Raw genomic sequence first — 24,481 nt, 5'->3', positions numbered from 1 at the left:
TGTCTCTCCCAGCGATCCATTTTATGGACAATGTGCTCCATGACGGAGCTGATACAGTCAAGCTCCCTCGCTTGTTCCTGAACGCGTTCCTCCAGGTCCATGGGTATAGTGTCTTCTGCTGCTGACTTCATATATATTGGTCAGAGATTCTGTCATGCATAGGTGTAATAGGTGGCAGGGAAGTCAGGCGCAGGAGAGTCAAATGGAGTGTAAATATGGAGTCTTTTAATAAAGTTCCAAGAGTATGCTCCATAACAATAAATGTACAAACAAACAAAACATGAGTACGAGGACCCGACGCGCACCTATACAAACAATCACACTACACTGACAACAAATCAATCTCTGACAAAGACATGAGGGGAAACAGAGGGTTAAATACACAACAGGTAATGAATGGGATAGAAAACAGGTGTGTGGGAAGACAAGACAAAACCAATGGAAAATGAAAAAAGGATCAATGATGGCTAGAAGACCGGTGACGTCGAACGCCGAGCACCGCCCGAACAAGGAGAGGCAACGACTTCGGTAGAAGTCGTGACACCACCAGAAGGCGAGGTCAGTACAGGTGCAAAAAAGCTGGGACCAAGAAACTGAAAAACAGCTTCTATCTCAAGGCTATCAGATGGTTAAATAGCCATCACTAGCCAGCTACCACCTGGTTTCTCAACCCTGCACCTTAGAGGCTGCTGCCCTATATACATAGACATGGAATCACTGGTCACTTTAATAAGAGAGCATCCTGTCGGGCTGTATCACCGCCTGGTACGGCAACTGCTCCGCCCACAACCGTAAGGCTCTCCAGAGGGTAGTGAGGTCTGCACAACGCATCACCGGGGGCAAACTACCTGCCCTCCAGGACACCTACACCACCCGATGTTACAGGAATTTGTAAGTCGCTCTGGATAAGAGCGTCTGCTAAATGACTTAAATGTAAATGTAAATGAATGCCATAAAGATCATCAAGGACAACAACCACCCGAGCCACTGCCTGTTCACCCCACTATCATCCAGAAGGCGAGGTCAGTACAGGTGCATCAAAGCTGGGACCGAGAGACTGAAAAACAGCTTCTATCTCAAGGCCATCAGACTGTTAAACAGCCACCACTAACATTGAGTGGCTGCTGCCAACACACTGACTCAACTCCAGCCACTTTAATAATGGGAATTGATGGGAAATGATGTAAAATATATCACTAGCCACTTTAAACAATGCTACCTAATATAATGTTTACATACCCTACATTATTCATCTCATATGTATACGTATATACTGTACTCTATATCATCTACTGCATCCTAATGTAATACATGTATCACTAGCCACTTTATTAACTATGCCACTTTGTTTACATACTCATCTCATCTCATATGTATATACTGTACTCGATACCATCTACTGTATCTTGCCTATGCTGCTCTGTACCATCACTCATTCATATATCTTTATGTACATATTCTTTATCACCTTACATTGTGTATAAGACAGTAGTTTTGGAATTGTTAGTTAGATTACTTGTTGGTTATTACTGCATTGTCGGAACTAGAAGCACAAGCATTTCGCTACACTCGCATTAACATCTGCTAACCATGTGTATGTGACAAATAACATTTGATTTGATTTGATTTGATAATGGAACAATAGTCACTTTAATAATGTTTACATACAGCTTTACTCATCTCATATGTATACCGTGTTCTATTCTACTGTGTTTTAGTCAATGCCACTCCGACATTGTTATAATATTTATACATTATTTTATTCGTTCCTTGGTGTCCACATCAACAACAAACTAGAATGGTCCAAACACACCAAGACAGTCGTGAAGAGGGCACGACAAACCTATTCCCCCTCAGGAAACTAAAAAGACGTGGCATTCTACCGCTGCAACATCGAGAGCATCCTGACTGGTTGCATCACTGCCTGGTACGGCAATTGCTCGGCCTCTGACCACAAGGCACTACAAAGGGTAGTGCGAACGGCCCAGTACATCACTGGGGCTAAGCTGCCTGCCATCCAGGACCTCTACACCAGTCGGTGTCAGATGAAGGCCCTAAAAATGGTCAAAGAACCCACCCACCCCAGTCATAGACCGTTCTCTCTACTACCGCATGGCAAGCGGTACCGGAGTGCCAAGTCTAGGACAAAAAAGCTTACCCCCAAGCTGTAAAACTCCTGAAGAGGTAATCAAATGGCTACCTGGACTATTTGCATTGTGTGCCCCAACCCACCCCCAACACCTCTTTTTACGCTGCTGCTACTCTCTGTTTATCATATATGCATAGTCACATTAACCATATCTACATGTACATACTACCTCAACCATCCTGACTAGCCGATGTCTGTATATAGCCTCGCTACTTTTGTAGCCTCGCTACTGTATGTAGCCTGTCTTTTTACTGTTGTTTTATTTCTTTACTTACTTATTGTTCACCTAATACCTTTTTTGCACTATTGGTTATAGCCTGTCAGTAAGCATTTCACTGTAAGGTCTACAACCTGTTGTATTCGGTGCACGTGACAAATAAACTTTGATTTTATTTGATTTTACCTTTAGATTTCTGTGTCATTGTGAATTGTTACCTACTACTACACTTGGTGGAGCTAGGAATACAAGCATCTTCTACCCCTCGAATAACATCTGCTAAATATGTGTATGTGACCAATAACATTTTATTTATTTGATGCCATGACAAAAATAACCCTTAAGCATCATTTTCGAGATTGTATATTCTCCCTGACTGTCTAACTTTTATTTAGGTGATTTTTAGTTATTATTATTATAAAATATATGGCTCCATTATCTTTTCTACATACCTTTTATCTGGTTATAGTGATTTACTTTTACACTGAACATGTTTTTCCATCCATTTTTGTTCTTCTACTGTTTGGACAAACGCAGCCTGAAAAAAACACTTAAGTGGGTCACCTAATACTTTTCTATGCAAAACCTGCAAAAACACACATCCCAATACCTAGTGTAATGACACAGTAGTACATTAAACCTGGTGTAATGACTCAGTAGTACACTAAACCTAGTGTAATGACACAGCAGTACACTAAACCTAGTGTAATGACACAGTAGTACATTAAACCTAGTGTAATGACACAGTAGTACATTAAACCTGGTGTAATGACACAGTAGTACACTAAACCTAGTGTAATGACACAGTAGTACATTAAACCTAGTGTAATGACACAGTAGTACATTAAACCTAGTGTAATGACACAGTAGTACATTAAACCTGGTGTAATGACACAGTAGTACACTAAACCTAGTGTAATGACACAGTAGTACATTAAACCTAGTGTAATGACACAGTAGTACATTAAACCTAGTGTAATGACACAGTAGTACACTAAACCTAGTGTAATGACACAGTAGTACATTAAACCTGGTGTAATGACACAGTAGTACATTAAACCTAGTGTAATGACACAGTAGTACATTTAACCTAGTGTAATGACACAGTAGTACATTAAACCTAGTGTAATGACACAGTAGTACATTAAACCTAGTGTAATGACACAGTAGTACATTACACCTAGTGTAATGACACAGTAGTACATTAAACCTAGTGTAATGACACAGTAGTACATTAAACCTAGTGTAATGACACAGTAGTACATTAAACCTAGTGTAATGACACAGTAGTACATTAAACCTAGTGTAATGACACAGTAGTACATTAAACCTAGTGTAATGACACAGTAGTACACTAAACCTAGTGTAATGACACAGTAGTACATTAAACCTAGTGTAATGACACAGTAGTACATTAAACCTAGTGTAATGACACAGTAGTACATTAAACCTAGTGTAATGACACAGTAGTACATTAAACCTAGTGTAATGACACAGTAGTACATTAAACCTAGTGTAATGACACAGTAGTACATTTAACCTAGTGTAATGACACAGTAGTACATTAAACCTAGTGTAATGACACAGTAGTACATTAAACCTAGTGTAATCACACAGTAGTACATTAAACCTAGTGTAATGACACAGTAGTACATTAAACCTAGTGTAATGACACAGTAGTACATTAAACCTAGTGTAATGACACAGTAGTACATTTAACCTAGTGTAATGACACAGTAGTACATTAAACCTAGTGTAATGACACAGTAGTACATTAAACCTAGTGTAATGACACAGTAGTACATTAAACCTAGTGTAATGACACAGTAGTACATTTAACCTAGTGTAATGACACAGTAGTACATTTAACCTAGTGTAATGACACAGTAGTACATTAAACCTAGTGTAATGACACAGTAGTACATTAAACCTAGTGTAATGACACAGTAGTACATTAAACCTAGTGTAATGACACAGTAGTACATTAAACCTAGTGTAATGACACAGTAGTACATTAAACCTAGTGTAATGACACAGTAGTACATTAAACCTAGTGTAATGACACAGTAGTACATTTAACCTAGTGTAATGACACAGTAGTACATTAAACCTAGTGTAATGACACAGTAGTACATTAAACCTAGTGTAATGACACAGTAGTACATTAAACCTAGTGTAATGACACAGTAGTACATTTAACCTAGTGTAATGACACAGTAGTACATTAAACCTAGTGTAATGACACAGTAGTACATTAAACCTAGTGTAATGACACAGTAGTACATTAAACCTAGTGTAATGACACAGTAGTACATTAAACCTAGTGTAATGACACAGTAGTACATTAAACCTAGTGTAATGACACAGTAGTACATTAAACCTAGTGTAATGACACAGTAGTACATTAAACCTAGTGTAATGACACAGTAGTACATTAAACCTAGTGTAATGACACAGTAGTACATTTAACCTAGTGTAATGACACAGTAGTACATTAAACCTAGTGTAATGACACAGTAGTACATTACATTTACATTTAAGTCATTTAGCAGACGCTCTTATCCAGAGCGACTTACAAATTGGTGCATTCACCTTATGACATTAAACCTAGTGTAATGACACAGTAGTACATTAAACCTAGTGTAATGACACAGTAGTACATTTACCCTAGTGTAATGACACAGTAGTACATTTAACCTAGTGTAATGACACAGTAGTACATTTAACCTAGTGTAATGACACAGTAGTACATTTAACCTAGTGTGTAGGGGTGTAGAAATCCCCATCGACTGAGGATGAGGGGTCATCATTTAATTAAGCGACCATTATGTAAAAATGACATTGAATACAATCATAAACCACATTTATCAATCTGAATCCAATATTATGTGAATAAATGCAACAAGCCCTGTGCGTCTCTAAATGATCCAGCAAGATAGCGAGTCATGCGTTACCACTTGACAATTATTCAATTTGACATGTCAAACTAGCACCGTTATGCAATTATTAAGAGACTAGATGCGAATAGCTAATCCTGGCGACCAATGTTATAGCATTCATTTGAGGCAAGCAGAAACGTAAAGGTGTAAGCATGTATAGTGTAAATAAAAACTACCAATAGAACTACTAAATTGTAAGCTTATAGTCAAATAATTATTTATTTAAACTTATAGAATTCATTAGTCACAAATAATTAACACTCAAACAATTCATACATAATACATTACAGACTACTCAGAGTAAATGAATAGTCAACTGATAGGCAGACTTAACGTGGTTACACGTGTCTTCATTTAAGAATAATGTCTTTGAGAAAACTGTGTAATACACACATGAGCTTGCTAACAAGTTCTCAAAGTCCTTTTAACCAAATTCAAGCAGAAACTCACACCCAACCTGAATTAACATTTCTTTGCACTAAAAAGAAAACACAGGAATACACACCCAGATTCTAATCAACTAAATTTAAATGATAGGATTGCGCCTGTCTCACTCCAGCTTTGAACTATCCAACGAACAAAATAACAGTTTCCCTGTAACAACAAAGACATAGCTGTCACACCCTGGCCTTAGTTATCATTGTTTTCTTTATTATTTTGGTTAGGTCAGGGTGTGACATGGGGGATGTATGGTTTTTGGTTCTTCTAGTGCGCTTTTACTGTCTAGGGGTTTTTGTAGATTTATGGGGTTGTGTTCATTCTAGGTGTTTATGTAAGTCTATGGTTGCCAAGATTGGTTCTCAATCAGAGGCAGGTGCTATCGTTGTCTCTGATTGGGAACCATATTTAGGCAGCCATGTTCTTTGGGTATTTTGTGGGTGATTGTTTCCTGTGTCAGTGTTTGTGCCACACGGGACTGTTTCGGTTAGTTCACGGTTATTTAATTTGTGTTCATGGTTAGTTTTTCTTATTAAAAACCATGGACACCTACCACGCTGCGTATTGGTCCGATCCTTGTTTCACCTCTTCAGAGTAAGAGGAGGAAATCTGCCGTGACAATAGCACTTACAGTACAATAAAACATATCAACATTCATAGCTCTTTTTGAACTCACGAAACAATCCAAACATGACTATTTAATTCGCACAGAAACATGAATTTAGTTTCATCTGTCTTTACGCTTCCAACGGTGTCCGTGCTCCCAGCGTTCTATGGTAATGTTCCTCCCCAGAGAAAGACACAGATAAGGTGTGTTTGACCCCTGTTATAGCCCACATATGGTCAGCCATCCAAACAATGTCATTAAACGTGATTGAGATCACGCTGGACCTCAGCGCCTTCAAATCACCAGTATCACCTTCTCTCATTCTTCCACAGCAAGTGTAATGAAGGATAGAAGCTGTAAATGTTTCATAGGACAGCTATAGACCCACCATGTTTCTCACTGTGTGACTTTAGGAGTTTCAGACACTCACGCTCAACCTCTTGAGTGTTGGTCACACACTCATGATCAAGCTGAAGGTCATTCTTGTTGTGCATTACAGAATGGACCGGATGTTAGGGAGACTGCAATTAGGTGTCTGACTCATACTAGTAGGTTAGAGAAAGTGTGTGTGTGCGTTTGCCATGCTGTCGTCCATTCAGATTACGCCTGCGGGGGTCTCTCTATAAAACAGAAAGCGCCACACGAATACCAGACTGAACCGTGGGGGAAAATACACCTCCCACACCTGCTTAGATCTTTGCAGTGCTAAATGAGGTTTCATTGTAGTAGAGAGCCAGTAGACTGTGTAGGAGAACCCAGCTAAATGAGGTTTCACTGTAGTAGAGAGCCAGTAGACTGTGTAGGAGAACCCAGCTAAATGACGTTTCACTGTAGTAGAGAGCCAGTAGTAGACTGTGTAGGAGAACCCAGCTAAATGAGGTTTCACTGTAGTAGACAGCCAGTAGACTGTGTAGGAGAACTCAGCTAAATTAGGTTTCATTGTAGTAGACAGCCAGTAGACTGTGTAGGAGAACCCAGCTAAATCTAGTAGTGCTGAGGGATCTCAGATACTATAGTGTTTCACCAAATCATCCTCCTTTTTCTGTGTAGTGGGGGATGAGACTTTCCCCCCTCTAGAGATGGTTTGTCCTCAATGGTGCCCCTCTCTGAAGAATCCTTGCTCCAGGGACCAGAGAGAGAGAGAGAGAGAGAGAGAGAGAGAGAAAGAGAGAAAGAGAGAAAGAGAAAGAGGGAGAGAGAGAGAGAGAGGTTCTCCCTACGGGGTTTACCTTCTTCCAGAGAAGTCACATCCTCCCAACCCTGCACCGTCTGCTGGGAGAAGATATCAGTCCCCCCCAAAGAGCATTCAGCTGTAAACACGCTTGACTTTGACTCTCTCGACCCACATATCCTCACAGGGTGTCATTGAGACAAAGCAACGAAGCAGGCAGAAAACTCCCAAGAGTTAGTTGATTGAAATAAATAAAAAATCCTGGTGTTGGACTGATATTTGATACTCTAAGTAGTTGTAGGGGTGGTGTTGTGTCGTCTGAGTTGTTCTGTTGTTTGTAGAATTCAACAGTGTCTCGTGTTTGACTGATGCTGTGTAGTAGTTTGAGGGAGTTGCAGATTTAGACCTTATTGTTTGGACATTTGACCTCTGATTTGACCTCGTTGAACAGGGTAGAAAAGCAGGTCAGCGATCTTACGTAGAAGCTGAGAGATATTTATGTAGAGTATCTCTCAAAGCTTTTCACGACAGCCCAAGCCAGGTCAATTGCTCATTCAACTTTCGCTTTAAGGGATTTGAATAAAAAGAATGAAGCGTAATGGTACTCTGTCAAATAATGTTGGCAGGATTAAAGAAGTGTTTTCCCTAAGAACCCCTTCACATATCACCCAACCTGTTCGTATTGTCACTGATGTGTTTCATTGACTTCATTGAACTTATGAGTATGAAACGGCAGCTCTGTCAGATTCAGATGTATTGTGTATCAAAGCGCAGTGTTAAGCATGATGTATTGAAATGTAAAGCGTTGTCAATGTGTGTGTGGGTGTGTGGGTGTGGCTGTGTGTGTGTGTGTGGCTATCATTTCCCTGAAAGCCTCTAAAGCACTCCAACATCACGGGTCTCGGAAGGGAGCCTTTTCTGTGGAGTGACTGAGTATGCTTGTTTGTCTCTCCTCGTCACTGAAGAACGCCTCTATTTTCCAACCCGTGGAGATGGTTCTCTAAACTTGGGTTATGTTCATTAGGGCACAATGGAAAACGATCCTAATCTTCATGTTGTTCATTTTGAGACTTGTTTGTTGAAGCTTCACTGGAGAAAACGACACGCAAAGGATGAAATAATAATGCCAGTTCCTGCAAGTCGAAGTCAGACAAAATGTATGTTTCATGAGTCTGTTTGCCGAGATGGGTGAAAGTTCGAGGTGTTGTTGAATCAATGAAGTCTCCGATGAAAGCGACGACTCCCTAGCTAGCTGTGATCAGTGACACAATAGAGAGGATTCGGAGCAGGGAGCACCGTTGCCGTTGATGCCGTGAGATACTTTCAACCAAACTCTTTGTCTTCACATTGCCTTCATCTCAGAGTGAGCTGGCAAAATGCACGTCACGATTCAAAGTTTCAAAGATGTGTTTGTTCTGTAATTGCTGAAGTTTTTGCCAGAACCGTGGGAATAAGGGAAAAGAGAGGGAGAGAAAGAGAGAGAAAGAGAGAGAGAAGCTCACATGCAAGTCATATTTTGCCTTTCTTCTTGTTATGAACATGCTCTTTATAAGTTACTGTCTGTCAAGTCAAATGATATGCAGTTATTCAGGCTGAAAGTGACTGATGTAGGCCTAAACAATGTCTCTCTCCTCAATTCAATTATAGGTTTTCCACAAAGATGACAACACTTTCTTCAAATGAATGGCTTATGAGTGGCAGTACATTCACCTCCCACTATCTGGCTGTATCTCCATGAAAGGCAGCATTCACCCAAAGCACATTTGAGGAAAACATGTTTTCTGTATTTTTGGGGTTGAGGAAGCAGGGAAATGAGGGACAAATACAACCCTGCCCGGCTACTACACTGTTCCCCTTTTTTGTGTGAGTAGGGAGGTAGAAGGGAGTGGTTAGGACAAGCCTGAGTGGTTGCAGCTTGCCCCACCTCCACCTCCGCTCTGAACACACACACACACACACACACACACACGCACGCACGCACGCACGCACGCACGCACGCACGCACGCACGCACACACGCACACACACACACACACACACACACACACACACACACACACACACACACACACACACACACACACACACACACACACACACACACACACACTGATGAGGAATCAGTGGAGTTGTGAGCTGGGTGCCGTAGCGGTGCAGGCTTTCCGTTCCAGGTGAATGATTCCCTGTAATAACATGGGAATAAGCTGGGATAAATGGAGAGCACCGAGGCGTTAGTCATTTTCCTTCACCGCAGTGGAGACATTTAGAGCTGCTGTATGGGGCTGGCGTGGCAGTGGAGACATTTAGAGCTGCTGTATGGGGCTGGCGTGGCAGTGGAGACATTTAGAGCTGCTGTATGGGGCTGGCGTGGCAGTGGAGACATTTAGAGCTGCTGTATGGGGCTGGCGTGGCAGTGGAGACATTTAGAGCTGCTGTATGGGGCTGGCGTGGCAGTGGAGACATTTAGAGCTGCTGTATGGGGCTGGCGTGGCAGTGGAGACATTTAGAGCTGCTGTATGGGGCTGGCGTGGCAGTGGAGACATTTAGAGCTGCTGTATGGGGCTGGCGTGGCAGTGGAGACATTTAGAGCTGCTGTATGGGGCTGGCGTGGCAGTGGAGACATTTAGAGCTGCTGTATGGGGCTGGCGTGGCAGTGGAGACATTTAGAGCTGCTGTATGGGGCTGGCGTGGCAGTGGAGACATTTAGAGCTGCTGTATGGGGCTGGCGTGGCAGTGGAGACATTTAGAGCTGCTGTATGGGGCTGGCGTGGCAGTGGAGACATTTAGAGCTGCTGTATGGGGCTGGCGTGGCAGTGGAGACATTTAGAGCTGCTGTATGGGGCTGGCGTGGCAGTGGCACCAAGGAGAATACGTCACAAATGGCATCCTATTCTGGATTTAGTGAGCTACTGTTGACAGGGGTCAATAGGGATTTAAGAGTTAAACCTTCCTGGTTGTCTCTGCCTTGGAAAAGCATCAAACAGACATTGGCTGTACCTATGGCAGGCTTGGCAGCACAGCAGCCATTGTAGTTCATGTTTGGCTCTGTCTATCTGAGACAAAGGGGAGGATAATGACATAACTGGCTTGCATAAGCATGGTGCCTTTTGTGATTTGCTGTCCATTTGTGAGAGGGAGGTGCTCAACTGTTAGCATGCTGAAGATGACTAATTAGTGTGTGTATGTGTGTGGGTCTGTGTGTGTGTGTGAGGGGGAGGGGGGGGGGGTCTGTGTGTGTGGGTGTGTGTTTGTTTGTGTGTGTGAGAGACTGTGAGACTTTAATCATCAGAGAGACGGTGGGACTTTAACCAACAGAGAGACTGTGGGGCTTTAACCAACAGAGAGACTGTGGGACTTTAGCCAACAGAGAGACTGTGGGACTTTAACCAACAGAGAGACTGTGGGACTTTAACCAACAGAGAGACTGCGGGACTTTAGCCAACAGAGAGACTGTGGGACTTTAACCAACAGAGAGACTGTGGGACTTTAACCAACAGAGAGACTGTGGGACTTTAACCAACAGAGAGACTGTGGGACTTTAATCATCAGAGAGACGGTGGGACTTTAACCAACAGAGAGACTGTGGGGCTTTAACCAACAGAGAGACTGTGGGACTTTAGCCAACAGAGAGACTGTGGGACTTTAACCAACAGAGAGACTGTGGGACTTTAACCAACAGAGAGACTGTGGGACTTTAACCAACAGAGAGACTGTGGGACTTTAACCAACAGAGAGACTGTGGGGCTTTAACCAACAGAGAGACTGTGGGACTTTAACCAACAGAGAGACTGTGGGACTTTAGCCAACAGAGAGACTGTGGGACTTTAGCCAACAGAGAGACTGTGGGACTTTAGCCAACAGAGAGACTGTGGGACTTTAGCCAACAGAGAGACTGTGGGACTTTAGCCAACAGAGAGACTGTGGGACTTTAGCCAACAGAGAAACTGTGGGACTTTAACCAACAGAGAGACTGTGGGACTTTAACCAACAGAGAGACTGTGGGACTTTAGCCAACAGAGAGACTGTGGGACTTTAGCCAACAGAGAGACTGTGGGGCTTTAACCAACAGAGAGACTGTGGGACTTTAGCCAACAGAGAGACTGTGGGACTTTAGCCAACAGAGAGACGGTGGTTGTGTTACTTAAGTATGTAGTTGAATGCACAGATTGTAATTGTCTATGGATAAGGCTGTATGCTAAATCACCAAATGAACATGCAATATTAACCCCACCTCTCTTCTGTCTCCTTTCTCAGGTGTCACTCTATGATTGCGTGAGCTGCTATCTATCGAGCGGAGCGGGAGTGTAGGTAGAGGAGCAGAGGAGAGGCGTGCCAACACCTGGACCATGGCACTGAGCCACCGATGGGCACAATCTCCCCTCGCGAGGGGGGCCACATTTATCCTAGTACTGGGCAGTCTGGCCCTGCCATCACCATCCCACGCAGACAGTGAGTAACACAATGAGATCAATGATACCTCCGGAGATATGCGGTATAGAAGTCTTGTTGTATTTCTAGGGATACACCATAGAAAAGTCTTGTTGTATTTCTAGGGATATACCATAGAGAAGTCTCGTTGTATTTCTAGGGATACACCATAGAGAAGTCTTGTTGTATTTCTAGGGATACACCATAGAGAAGTCTTGTTGTATTTCTAGGGATACACCATAGAGAAGTCTTGTTGTATTTCTAGGGATACACCATAGAGAAGTCTTGTTGTATTTCTAGGGAAACACCATAGAAAAGTCTTGTTGTATTTCTAGGGAAACACCATAGAAAAGTCTTGTTGTATTTCTAGGGATACACCATAGAGAAGTCTTGTTGTATTTCTAGGGAAACACCATAGAAAAGACTTGTTGTATTTCTAGGGAAACACCATAGAGAAGTCTTGTTGTATTTCTAGGGAAACACCATAGAAAAGTCTTGTTGTATTTCTAGGGATACACCATAGAGAAGTCTTGTTGTATTTCTAGGGAAACACCATAGAAAAGTCTTGTTGTATTTCTAGGGAAACACCATAGAAAAGTCTTGTTGTATTTCTAGGGATACACCACCATTAGGTCATTTCAATCAGGCTCCTTGCAGCCGGACATCTACCACGCAGACAGTGAATAAACACCATTATATTTGTATTTTATTTAGCCTTTATTTAATTAGCAAAGTCAGTTATTAAGAACAAATTCTTATTTACACTAACAGTCTAAAATATGACCTCCATAGAGAATATTCTGCCTGTTATTGTATAGCTTGGGGTGGTTTTTTCCATAGACTGTAAGGCTGATTTCCTAGACCCAGATTAAGCCTAGTCCTAGACCTTGGAGATTCACCATAGAGATTCTCTAATTCTCTTCCTGTGGATACCTGCACCTGAGATACACCAGAGAGGAATGTGCAGTGTTTTATGGCCCGCTATTGACCCGCTCTCCTTTCTATTTCCTACGATCCAAATTAGGTCATTATTGTCAAAATTGAAATGACGTCAATACAAGACTGTAGAACTGGTTGTAAACGGGTTCATTTGACATCAATCACTGTTGCTTTCTGGGATTGCTCCTCTATTGGCATGTAGTAGTATGGCTTTGCAGAGATATTTTCCAGAGACAAAGTGTTGTAGGCACGAGGCCTACATTTATCACTTTGTAAAGTGAGGATGTTAAGGAAACAATGCTGTGACACATGAAATGAATCAAATCCCTGCTTGAACTAAGTGTTCTGTTTGTTCACTGTTATATCTATCTCTCCCAACCAAAACAGATCTTAACTATCTAATGATCCATCCTGTTGTGATCCGTCAGCAGTGCCGGTGTCTGATCTCTCTCTGCTGTTCACTCACATTAGAATCATGAGATGTTGTCTTGTGGAATCTCTCGCTGTTTTTGAAAATGTTGAGATATCTGACTTGAGACAGTCTGTAAATAGTGTGGAGTCTTGAGAACCCTTTCAGGTTTTGTGTTCTGAGGAAAGGGTTTTGTGTTCAAAAGGAACATTCTCACTCTGTTTGTTCTGGGCTTCTTATTCAGTGAATGAATTCCAGTGATTCTAAGAGCTTCTCTATCACGCAGCCTTTTCAGCAGTCATGTTGTTCTAACCCATCCTTAACCAACCAACCTTCCTCTTCTAATGGCACACAAGGCACACAATGGCAGGGGTCTTACCTATTGAGACTACTTCTAGTACTCTCAAGTACCAGTAGGAATAGTACTCTCAAGTATACAGTAGGAATCTGACTCTAGTCCAGTGGTTCCCAAACTTGTGAACTCGGGCCACCATCCCGTCATTGGGGATGGGATCGTAATTGCTTAATTAACTCTGGAACCACGCCTTTGTGGAAGCACCTGCTTTTAATATACTTTGCATCCATCATTTGCTCAAGTGTTTCCTTTATTTTGGCAGTTACCTGTACATTACAATAGTACAGTAGGTTAGTAGTAGTAGTAGTGCAGTATAGTAATACAGTAGATTAGTAGTAGTAGTAGTGCAGTACAGTAGTACAGTAGGTTAGTAGTAGTGCATTACAGTAGGTTAATAATAGTAGTAGTGCAGTATAGTAATACAGTAGGTTAGTAGTAGTAGTAGTGCAGTACAGTAGTACAGTAGGTTAGTAGTACTAGTAGTGCAGTACAGTAGGTTAGTAGTAGTAGTAGTGTAGTACAGTAGTACAGTAGGTTAGTAGTACTAGTAGTGCAGTACAGTAGGTTAGTAGTACTAGTAGTGTAGTACAGTAGTACAGTAGGTTAGTAGTACTAGTAGTGTAGTACAGTAGGTTAGTAGTACTAGTAGTGTAGTACAGTAGTACAGTAGGTTTGTAGTACTAGTAGTGCAGTACAGTAGGTTAGTAGTACTAGTAGTGTAGTACAGTGGGTTAGTAGTAGTGCAGTACAGTAGTACAGTAGGTTAGTAGTACTAGTAGTGTAGTACAGTAGGTTAGTAGTACTAGTAGTGTAGTACAGTAGGTTAGTAGTACTAGTAGTGTAGTACAGTAGGTTAGTAGTACTAGTAGTGTAGTACAGTAGGTTAGTAGTACTAGTAGTGTAGTACAGTATGTTAGTAGTACTAGTAGTGTAGTACAGTAGGTTAGTAGTACTAGTAGTGTAGTACAGTATGTTAGTAGTACTAGTAGTGTAGTACAGTAGTACAGTAGGTTAGTAGTACTAGTAGTGTAGTAGTGTAGTACAGTAGGTTAGTAGTACTAGTAGTGTAGTACAGTAGGTTAGTAGTACTAGTAGTGTAGTACAGTAGGTTAGTAGTACTAGTAGTGTAGTACAGTAGGTTAGTAGTACTAGTAGTGTAGTACAGTAGGTTAGTAGTACTAGTAGTGTAGTACAGTAGTACAGTAGGTTAGTAGTACTAGTAGTGTAGTACAGTAGGTTAGTAGTACTAGTAGTGTAGTACAGTAGGTTAGTAGTACTAGTAGTGTAGTACAGTAGGTTAGTAGTACTAGTAGTGTAGTACAGTAGGTTAGTAGAACTAGTAGTGTAGTACAGTAGTACAGTAGGTTAGTAGTACTAGTAGTGTAGTACAGTAGTACAGTAGGTTAGTAGTACTAGTAGTGTAGTACAGTAGGTTAGTAGTACTAGTAGTGTAGTACAGTAGGTTAGTAGTACTAGTAGTGTAGTACAGTAGTACAGTAGGTTAGTAGTACTAGTAGTGTAGTACAGTAGGTTAGTAGTACTAGTAGTGTAGTACAGTAGGTTAGTAGTACTAGTAGTGTAGTACAGTAGGTTAGTAGTACTAGTAGTGTAGTACAGTAGTACAGTATGTTAGTAGTACTAGTAGTGTAGTACAGTAGGTTAGTATTACTAGTAGTGTAGTACAGTAGGTTAGTAGTACTAGTAGTGTAGTACAGTAGGTTAGTAGTACTAGTAGTGTAGTACAATAGGTTAGTAGTACTAGTAGTGTAGTACAGTAGTACAGTAGGTTAGTAGTACTAGTAGTGTAGTACAGTAGGTTAGTAGTAGTAGTGCATTACAGTAGGTTTGTAGGTTAGTAGTAGTATTAGTACTACATTACAGTAGGTTAGTAGTAGTGCAGTAGGTTAGTGGTAGTAGTTGTGCAGTAGTGCAGTGGGTTAGTAGTAGTAGTCGTGCTGTACAGTAGAACAATAGGTTAGTAGTAGTAGTCTAGCACAGTAGGTTAGTAGTAGTGCAGTGCAGTAGGCATTCAGTACAGTAGGTTAGTAGTACAGCACAGTAGGTTAGAAGTACTGTACAGTAGTATAGTATGTTAGCAGTAGTAATATTTATTTACCCGTTATTTTACCAGGTAAGTTGACTGAGAACACGTTCTCATTTGCAGCAACGACCTGGGGAATAGTTACAGGGGAGAGGAGGGGGATGAATAAGCCAATTGTAAACTGGGGATTATTAGGTGACGGTTTGAGGGGCGAATTGGGAATTTAGCCAGGACACCGGGGTTAGCACCCCTACTCTTACGATAAGTGCCATGGGATCTTTAATGACCTCAGAGTCAGGACACCCGTTTAACATCCATTCAAAAGACAGCACCCTACACAGCGCTGTGTCCCCAATTGGGATATTTTTTTAGACCAGAGGAAAGAGTGCCTCCTACTGGCCCTCCAACACCACTTCCAGCAGCATCTGGTCTCCCATCCAGGAACTGACCAGGACCAACCCTGCTTAGCTTCAGAAGCAAGCCAGCAGTGGTATGCTGCTGGCACAATGTACAGTAGGTTAGTAGTAGTAGTGTAGTAGAGTAAGTTAGTAGTAGTGCAGTACAGTAGTACAGTAAGTTAGTAGTAGTAGTAGTGCAGTACAGTAGTACAGTAGGTTAGTAGTATTAGTAGTGCAGTACAGTAGGTTAGTATGAGTAGTACTACATTACAGTAGTACAGTAGCTTAATACTCGTGCAGTACAGTAGGTTAGTAGGTTAGTAGTAGTGTAGTACAGTAGTACAATAATACAGATAATACAGTAGGTCAGTAGTAGTAGTGCAGTACAGTAGTACAGTAGGTTAGTAGTAGTAGTGTAGTACAGTAGGTCAATAATACAGTAGGTTAGTAGTAGTAGTAGTGTAGTACAGTAGTACAGTAGGTTAGTAGTAGTAGTGTAGTACAGTAGTACAATAATACAGTAGGTCAGTAGTAGTAGTGCAGTACAGTAGTACAGTAGGTTAGTAGTAGTAGTAGTGTAGTACAGTAGGTCAATAATACAGTAGGTTAGTAGTAGTAGTAGTGTAGTAGTAGTACAATAATACAGTAGGTCAGTAGTAGCAGTGCAGTACAGTAGTACAGTAGGTTAGTAGTAGTAGTAGTGTAGTACAGTAGTACTGCAATGATGCAACAATGCATAAAACACATGCAGGTATACTAACACACCTGTTACAGTGAGTAGAGATCAGGCCACCTTCCCCCAACCCCTCTAACCATGGCCGTTGGGTTGGGACATTGTTAGCCTAAGAATGTCAACTGTGTCTCTCTGTTGACAAAACAAACATGGTTGATGTCCATGCTACCCCAGGGTGACTACAGTACAGCATAGCTGGCTTTTTTTCTACCCTTTGAACAGTGCATTTTCTTCACCATTGCACATTGCAATTTCTCTAGAGATATATCTGTTCCAGCCTGAACTGTGCAATGTGGTAGGGAGTTGTAGTTTCCAACAGGCTAATATTCAACAAAGTTTAGCGCATTAAACGTGGTAATTAAATACAGTTACCATAATCCATGGCTCATTTACTTGACCTGTGTTTATTTTATGCCTGAAATGGAAAAGACAGAATATTGCGTGATGGTGAGCGGATATAGAGAGCAGTTGTTGCTTCGCAAGGTATATATATATATTGAAAATACAAGAACTAAGTGATTGATAGTTGGTATTCAGTAGTCATAAAAGTGTGCCTTATTTACTTTGAAGATCTACTAAAATAGTGATTTTGTCAGACAGCATAGGCAGCAGCTCTATCGAGATGAGATGATGACTTGAATGAAAAAACAAGACAAATGTAATATACACAACAACTGAAATATTTCCATACCTAAATATAACTGCCTGTTGCTCAGGCCCTGAAGCAATGATATGGATATTCTTGGTACAATTTGAAAGGAAACACTTTGAAGCTTGTGGAAATGTGAAAATAATGTAGGAGAATATAACACATTAGATCTGATAAAAGGTAATACAGACAAAACATTGTATTTTTTTTGTTCCATCAGTTTGAAATGCAAGAGAAAGGGCATAATGTATTATTCCAGCCCAAGGTGCAATTTAGATTTTGGGCACATGATGGCATTAGTGTATGTGCAATGTTTTAGACTGATCCAATGAACCATTGCATTTATGTTCAAACTGTTGTATCAAGACTGCCCACATTCTTTTGACTGTAGTAGCTACTGTAAATTGGACAGTGCAGTTAGATTAACCAGAATTGAAGCTTTCTGCCAATATCAGATATTTCTATGTCCTGGGAAATGCTTATTGCATTAGCCTATGTTAGCTCAACCATCCCGCAGGGGACCCACCAATCCTGAAGAAGTTGAATTAATGTCTTACACTTACAAGTTAGTAAGTAGAATATTGTATCATGGTAACTAATACATGCAATAATAAATCACATTTATTAGTCTTGGTTGATATATGTGGAGGTCAAGGCCGGGGTGAGGTAGCTAGACAACAAAGAGGGTGAGCCCGTGAACCAGACATGCTAATGCAATCATGTTGTTTGGGTTTTTCTCCTGAGAGCCCCATTTTAGTGTTACACACAACCACACACACTGATCTCATTACTGCACATCATCCTAGGGGGGAGCAGCACTCTCTCTAATGAACATGACATGCTTCACGTCAAATTTAGGAGGATTTCTAATGGAAGGAATTAATAAGACAGAAAGTGGAAAATTCCCGGTCGCTCCTCACTGTGTGTGTGTGTGTGTGTGTGTGTGTGTGTGTGTGTGTGTGTGTGTGTGTGTGTGTGTGTGTGTGTGTGTGTGTGTGTGTGTGTGTGTGTGTGTTCAGGAAGGATGGGGTACATACACTCACTGTCAGATCACAGTTAGGTGCTCGGTGTGGTTGCACATCGGCGAGTCTAAAAATGTGTTGTCGACACAAAAAGAGTTTATAGTCTTAAGGGAAGACAGCTAGCAATGCAAGAAGAGGCTTAAAAATAGCTAGGGCTGCCAGAAAGAATGAGAGTGATTCTGAAAAGAGAAAAACCCTCTCTCCTACTGTGTCTGAGACTGGTTAGATTTACTGCCACACCTTCTCATCAGAAGCTTACACCATGATGTCACCAGCTAACATTGGTTATTGCTGTAATTGTAATGTTAATTGATTTTTAAAAAGTATGCTAAAGATGATTATTTTAAAACAAGTCATTTGTACCATAAAATGTTAATGTCCATTCAACACTTAACCCCTCTTTTATGCTACCTTTACTGTTACATTCAGTATGTTTGTGTTACGGTTTTCTTCCATCGAAAGAGAGTCGGACCAAATGCAGCGTGGTTAATTCGATACATGTTTAATGAAGACAAAACACGAACAATACAAAAACAACAAACGGAACATGAAAACCTATACAGCCTATCTGGTGACAACTAACACAGAGACAGGAACAATCACGCACGAAACACTAAAAGAATATGGCTGCCTAAATATGGTTCCCAATCAGAGACAACGATAATCACCTGCCTCTGATTAAGAACCGCTTCAGGTAACCATAGACTTTCCTAGACAACCCTACTCAGCCACAATCCCAATACCTACTAAAACCCCAATACAAAAACACACCACAAAATAAACCCATGTCACACCCTGGCCTGACCAAATAAATAAAGAAAACACAAAATACTAAGACCAAGGCGTGACAGTTTGTTAATATCTTAGGTTGATTCAAGTATTGCAATTATCTTAAGAATGTGATTAAGTATGTGTTTGAATACAGTACTATCACATTTATACAACGGGTGGGTCTAATCCTGGATGCGGATTGGTTAAAACCGCATTCCAGACAGTTTCTATTTAAGCAATAAGGCCCGAGGAGGTGTGGTATATGGCCAATATACCAAAGCTAAGGGCTGTTATTTTGCACGACGCACCACAGAGTGACTGGACACAGCCCTTAGCTGTGGTATTTTAGCCATATATCACAAACCCCCAAGGTGCCTTATTGCGATTATAAACTGGTTACCAATGTAATTAGAGCAGTAAAAATCTATGTTTTGTCATACATGTGGTATACGGTCTGGTATACCATGGCCTTCAGCCAATCAATTCAGGGCTCAAACCACCCAGTTTATAATTAATAAGTTACCACCGGCTAAATCTATGATGTTGAAATGCTTATTTATTCTGTTCCTTCTGACAGCGCATTCCACTGTCTCATCAGCTCAGCCAGGAAATGTTCTGTATATACTAGATCTACACTGTAAAAAGACTATTGGCATTATCTTTTAGACTAGAATTTGGTTTTCAACAGTGGAGATTTGTAATAACCTTGCTGTCTGTCTCTCCAACATTTTCTCCAACATTGTTTCAATATTGAAATTTGATATCCAGTTGTCCTATGGTAATGAACATGTCAGGAGCCGGAATGAGACAGACAGAGCTGGCAGCTTTTCTCAGCCAGTGGAATCAGAACATTTACATACACTAAGGTTGGAGTCATTAAAACTTGTTTTTCAACCACATGACTTGTTAACAAATTATAGTTTTGGCAAGTCGTTTAGGACATCTACTTTGTGCATGACACAAGTCATCTTTCCAACAATTGTTTACATCCAGATTATTTCACTGTACCACATTTCCAGTGGGTCAGACGTTTACATACACTACGTTGACTGTGCCTTTAAACAGCTTAGAACATTCCAGAAAATGATGTAATGGCTGTAGAAGCTTCTGAAAGGCTAATTGACATCATTTGAGTGAATTGGAGGTGTACCTGTGGATGTATCATGGGATCATGGGAAAATCAAAAGAAAATCGGCCAAGACCTCAGAAAGAAATTGTAGACCTCCAAGTCTGGTTCATCCTTGGGAGCAATTTCCAAATGCCTGAAGGTACCACACTCATCTGTACAAACAATAGTATGCAAGTATAAACACCATTGGTGTAACGGTTCTCTTCTGGTGAAAGAGAGGCGGACCAAAATGCAACGTGGTTAGTTTTGTACATCTTTAATAAAGATGAAAATACAACAATCTACAAAACAAGAAAAGTGAAGAAAAAAACCACAACAGTCCTATCTGGTGCCACAAAGACAGGAACAATCACCCACAAAACCCAACACAAAACAGGCTACCTAAATATGGTTCCCAATCAGAGACAATGACTAACACCTGCCTCTGATTGAGAACCATATCAGGCCAAACATAGAAATAGACAAACCAAATCAAATCAAATGTATTTATATAGCCCTTCGTACATCAGCTGATATCTCAAAGTGCTGTACAGAAACCCAGCCTAAAACCCCAAACAGCAAACAATGCAGCTGTTAAAGCACGGTGGCTAGGAAAAACTCCCTAGAAAGGCCAAAACCTAGGAAGAAACCTAGAGAGGAACCAGGCTATGTGGGGTGGCCAGTCCTCTTCTGGCTGTGCCGGGTAGAGATTATAACAGAACATGACCAAGATGTTCAAATGTTCATAAATGACCAGCATGGTCGAATAATAATAAGGCAGAACAGTTGAAACTGGAGCAGCAGCACAGTCAGGTGGACTGGGGACAGCAAGGAGCCATCATGTCAGGTAGTCCTGGGGCACGGTCCCAGGCTACCTAGAGAGAGCATATGTGGGGTGGCTAGTCCTCTTCTGGCTGTGCCGGGTGGAGATTATAACAGAACGTGGCCAAGATGTTCAAACCAGACACACAACATGGAATGCCCACCCAGCTCACATCCTGACCAACACTAAAACAAGGAAAACACACACGAACGATGGTCAGAACGTGACCATTGGACCACACAGCCGTCATACCGCTCAGGAAGGAGACGTGTTCGCCTAGAGATTAACGTACTTTGGTGCGAAAAGTGCAAATCAATCCTAGAACAACAGCAAAGGACCTTGTGAAGATGCTGGAGGAAACAGGTACAAAAGTATATATATCCACTGTAACAGCGTTCTTCGTTTGTAGAATGAGAGTCGGACCGAAATGCAGCGTGGTGGTTACTCATGACTTTAATGAAAAAAGCGATACATGAAATAACTATACAAATGCAAAACAACAAACGGAACGTGAAATCTAATTACAGCCTTTCTGGTGAAACTACACTGAGACAGGAACAATCAACCACGAAATACACAGTGAAACCCCGGCTACCTAAATACGGTTCCCAATCAGAGACAACGAGAATCACCTGACTCTGATTGAGAACCGCCTCAGGCAGCCAACCTAATCTACACCCCTACCTAGCCGCAATCCCAATACCTACAAAACCCCCAATACGAAACACAACATTAAAACCCATGTCACACCCTGGCCTGACCAAATATATAACGAAAACACAAAACACTATGACCAAGGCGTGACAGAACCCCCCCCCCCCCCTTAGGTGCGGACTCCCGGACGCACCTCAAAACCATAGGGAGGGTCCGGGTTGGCGTTTGTCCATGGTGGCGGGTCAGGCTCGGGACGTGGACCCCACTCCATTAATGTCCTAGTTCCTCCCCTTTGCGTCCTGGGATAATACACCCTCGCCGCCGGCCATGGCCTAATAGTCCTCACCCAGAACCCCACTGAACTGAGGGGCAGCTCGGGACTGAGGGGCAGCTCGGGACTGAGGGGCAGCTCGAGACTGAGGGGCAGCCCGGAACTGAGGGGCAGCCCGGGAATGCGAGAAAGCCCAGTACTGAGAGGAAGCCCAGTACTGAGAGGAAGCCCAGTACTGAGATGAAGCTCAGGTAGGTAGTAGGCTCCGGTAGATCCTGGCTGGCTGGCGGATCTGGAAGATTCAGGTTGACTAGCATATCTGGAAGATTCTGGTTAACTGGCAGATCTGGAAGAGACTGGTTGACTGGCAGATCTGGAAGAATCTAGTTGACTGGCAGATCTAGAAGATCATGGCTGACTGGCGGATCTAGCTGCTCTATGCAGACTGACAGCTCCTTGCAGACTGACAGCTCTGGCTGCTCCATGCAGGCTGACAGCTCCTTGCAGACTGACAGCTCCTTGCAGACTGGCAGCTCTTTGCAGACTGACAGCTCTTTGCAGACTGACATCTCTGGCTGCTTCATGCAGACTGACAGCTCTGGCTGCTTCGAACAGACTGACAGCTTTGACTGCTCCATGCAGGCTGACAGCTCTGACTGCTTCATACAGACTGACATCTCTGGCTGCTTTATGCAGACTGACAGCTCTGACTGCTCCATGCAGGCTGACAGCACCCTGCAGACTGGCAGCTCTTTGCAGACTGACAGCTCTTTGCAGACTGACAGCTCTGGCTGCTTCATGCAGACTGACAGCTCTGGCTGCTTCGAACAGACTGACAGCTTTGTCTGCTCCATGCAGGCTGACAGCTCTGACTGCCTCATACAGACAGACAGCTCTGGCTGCTTTATGCAGACTGACAGCTCTGACAGCTCCATGCAGGCTGACAGCACCCTGCAGACTGGCAGCTCCTTGCAGACTGACAGCTCCTTGCAGACTGACAGCTCCTTGCAGACTGGCATCTCCTTGCAGACTGGCAGCTCGGGGTGCTCCGAACAGGCAGGAGGCTCCGGCAGCGCTGTAGAGGAGGAACGCTCTGATAGCGCTGAACAGGCGGGAGACTCCGACAGCGCAGGAGAGGAGAAAGGCTCTGATAGCGCTGAACAGGCGGGAGACTCCGACAGCGCAGGAGGGAAGGAAGGCTCTGGCTGTGCTGAACAGGCGAGGTGCACAGAAGGCCTGGTGCGTGGTGCTGGAACTGGTGCTACAGGATCGAGGACACGCACAGGAAGCCTGGTGCGGGGAGCTGCTACCGGAGGACTGGTGTGTGGAGGTGGCTCTGGATAGACCGGACCGTGCAGGCGCACTGCAACTCTTGAGCACCAAGCCTGCCCAACCTTACCTGGCTCGATGCCCACTCTAGCCCGGCCAATACGAAGGACTGGTATGAACCGCACCGGGCTCTGCACCCGCACTGGAAACACTGTGCGCTCCATAGCATAACACGGTGTCTGCCCGGTCTCTCTAGCCCACCGGTAAGCACAGGGAGTTTGCGCAGGTCTCCTACCTGGCATAGCCATACTCCCTTTAAGCCCCCCCCAAAAAATATTTTTGGGCTGCTTTTCGGGCTTCCATCCACATCGCCGTGCTGCCTCCTCATAAAAGCGCCTCTCCGCTTTAGCCGCCTCTAGTTCTTCCTTGGGACGGCGATATTCTCCAGGCTGAGCCCAGGGTCCTGTTCCGTCTAATATCTCCTCCCAAGTCCAGAAGTCCTTTGATCGCTGCTCCTCACAATTAACAGGGAGAGTAGGCTCAGGTCTGACTACTGACTCTGCTACTCTCTCCCTGAGCCCTCCCCCAATAAATATTTGGGGGTGACTTTCGGGTTTCGCTCTGCGCCGCCATGTCTTTCTTTTCGACTCCATTCGCCTATAGCCCTCTTTGCACTGCTCCAGCTAATCCCAGGCGGGCTCCGGCAATCTCTCTGGGTCGGCCGCCCACCTGTCTATTTCCTCCCACGTCGTATACTCCATGCCTCTGCTGTCCATAACGTCCTCCCTTTGCTGCTCCAGCTGCCTGTTAACACGCTGCTCGCTCCGTGTGTGGTGGGTGATTCTGTAACGCGTTCTTCGTTTGTAGAATGAGAGTCGGACCGAAATGCAGCGTGGTGGTTGCTCATGACTTAAATGAAAAAAGCGATACATGAAATAACTATACAAATGCAAAACAACAAACGGAACGTGAAATCTAATTACAGCCTATCTGGTGAAACTACACAGAGACAGGAACAATCACCCACGAAATACACAGTGAAACCCCGGCTACCTAAATACGGTTCCCAATCAGGGACAACGAGAATCACC

The 24,481-nt window shown here is 42.8% G+C and overlaps 1 protein-coding gene across 19 annotated transcripts in view; it reads left to right on the top strand.

The window, feature by feature from the left end:
* Positions 1-24,481, top strand: part of LOC123996746 (receptor-type tyrosine-protein phosphatase F-like) — a 454,750-nt gene that overhangs the window by 176,610 nt on the left and 253,659 nt on the right. For all 19 annotated transcript variants that reach the window (XM_046300391.1, XM_046300408.1, XM_046300407.1 and 16 more), the window contains exon 2: positions 11,775-11,969. In XM_046300391.1, the coding sequence (XP_046156347.1) occupies positions 11,867-11,969 (103 nt within the window). In that variant the 5' untranslated portion in view covers positions 11,775-11,866. The remainder of the gene's footprint in view (positions 1-11,774; positions 11,970-24,481) is intronic.

The sequence above is a fragment of the Oncorhynchus gorbuscha genome, linkage group LG15 (genome assembly GCF_021184085.1).
Source record: "Oncorhynchus gorbuscha isolate QuinsamMale2020 ecotype Even-year linkage group LG15, OgorEven_v1.0, whole genome shotgun sequence".
NCBI lineage: Eukaryota > Metazoa > Chordata > Actinopteri > Salmoniformes > Salmonidae > Oncorhynchus > Oncorhynchus gorbuscha.
Note: the sequence above shows the minus strand (reverse complement) of the source record. Positions and strands in the feature narration are given on the sequence as shown.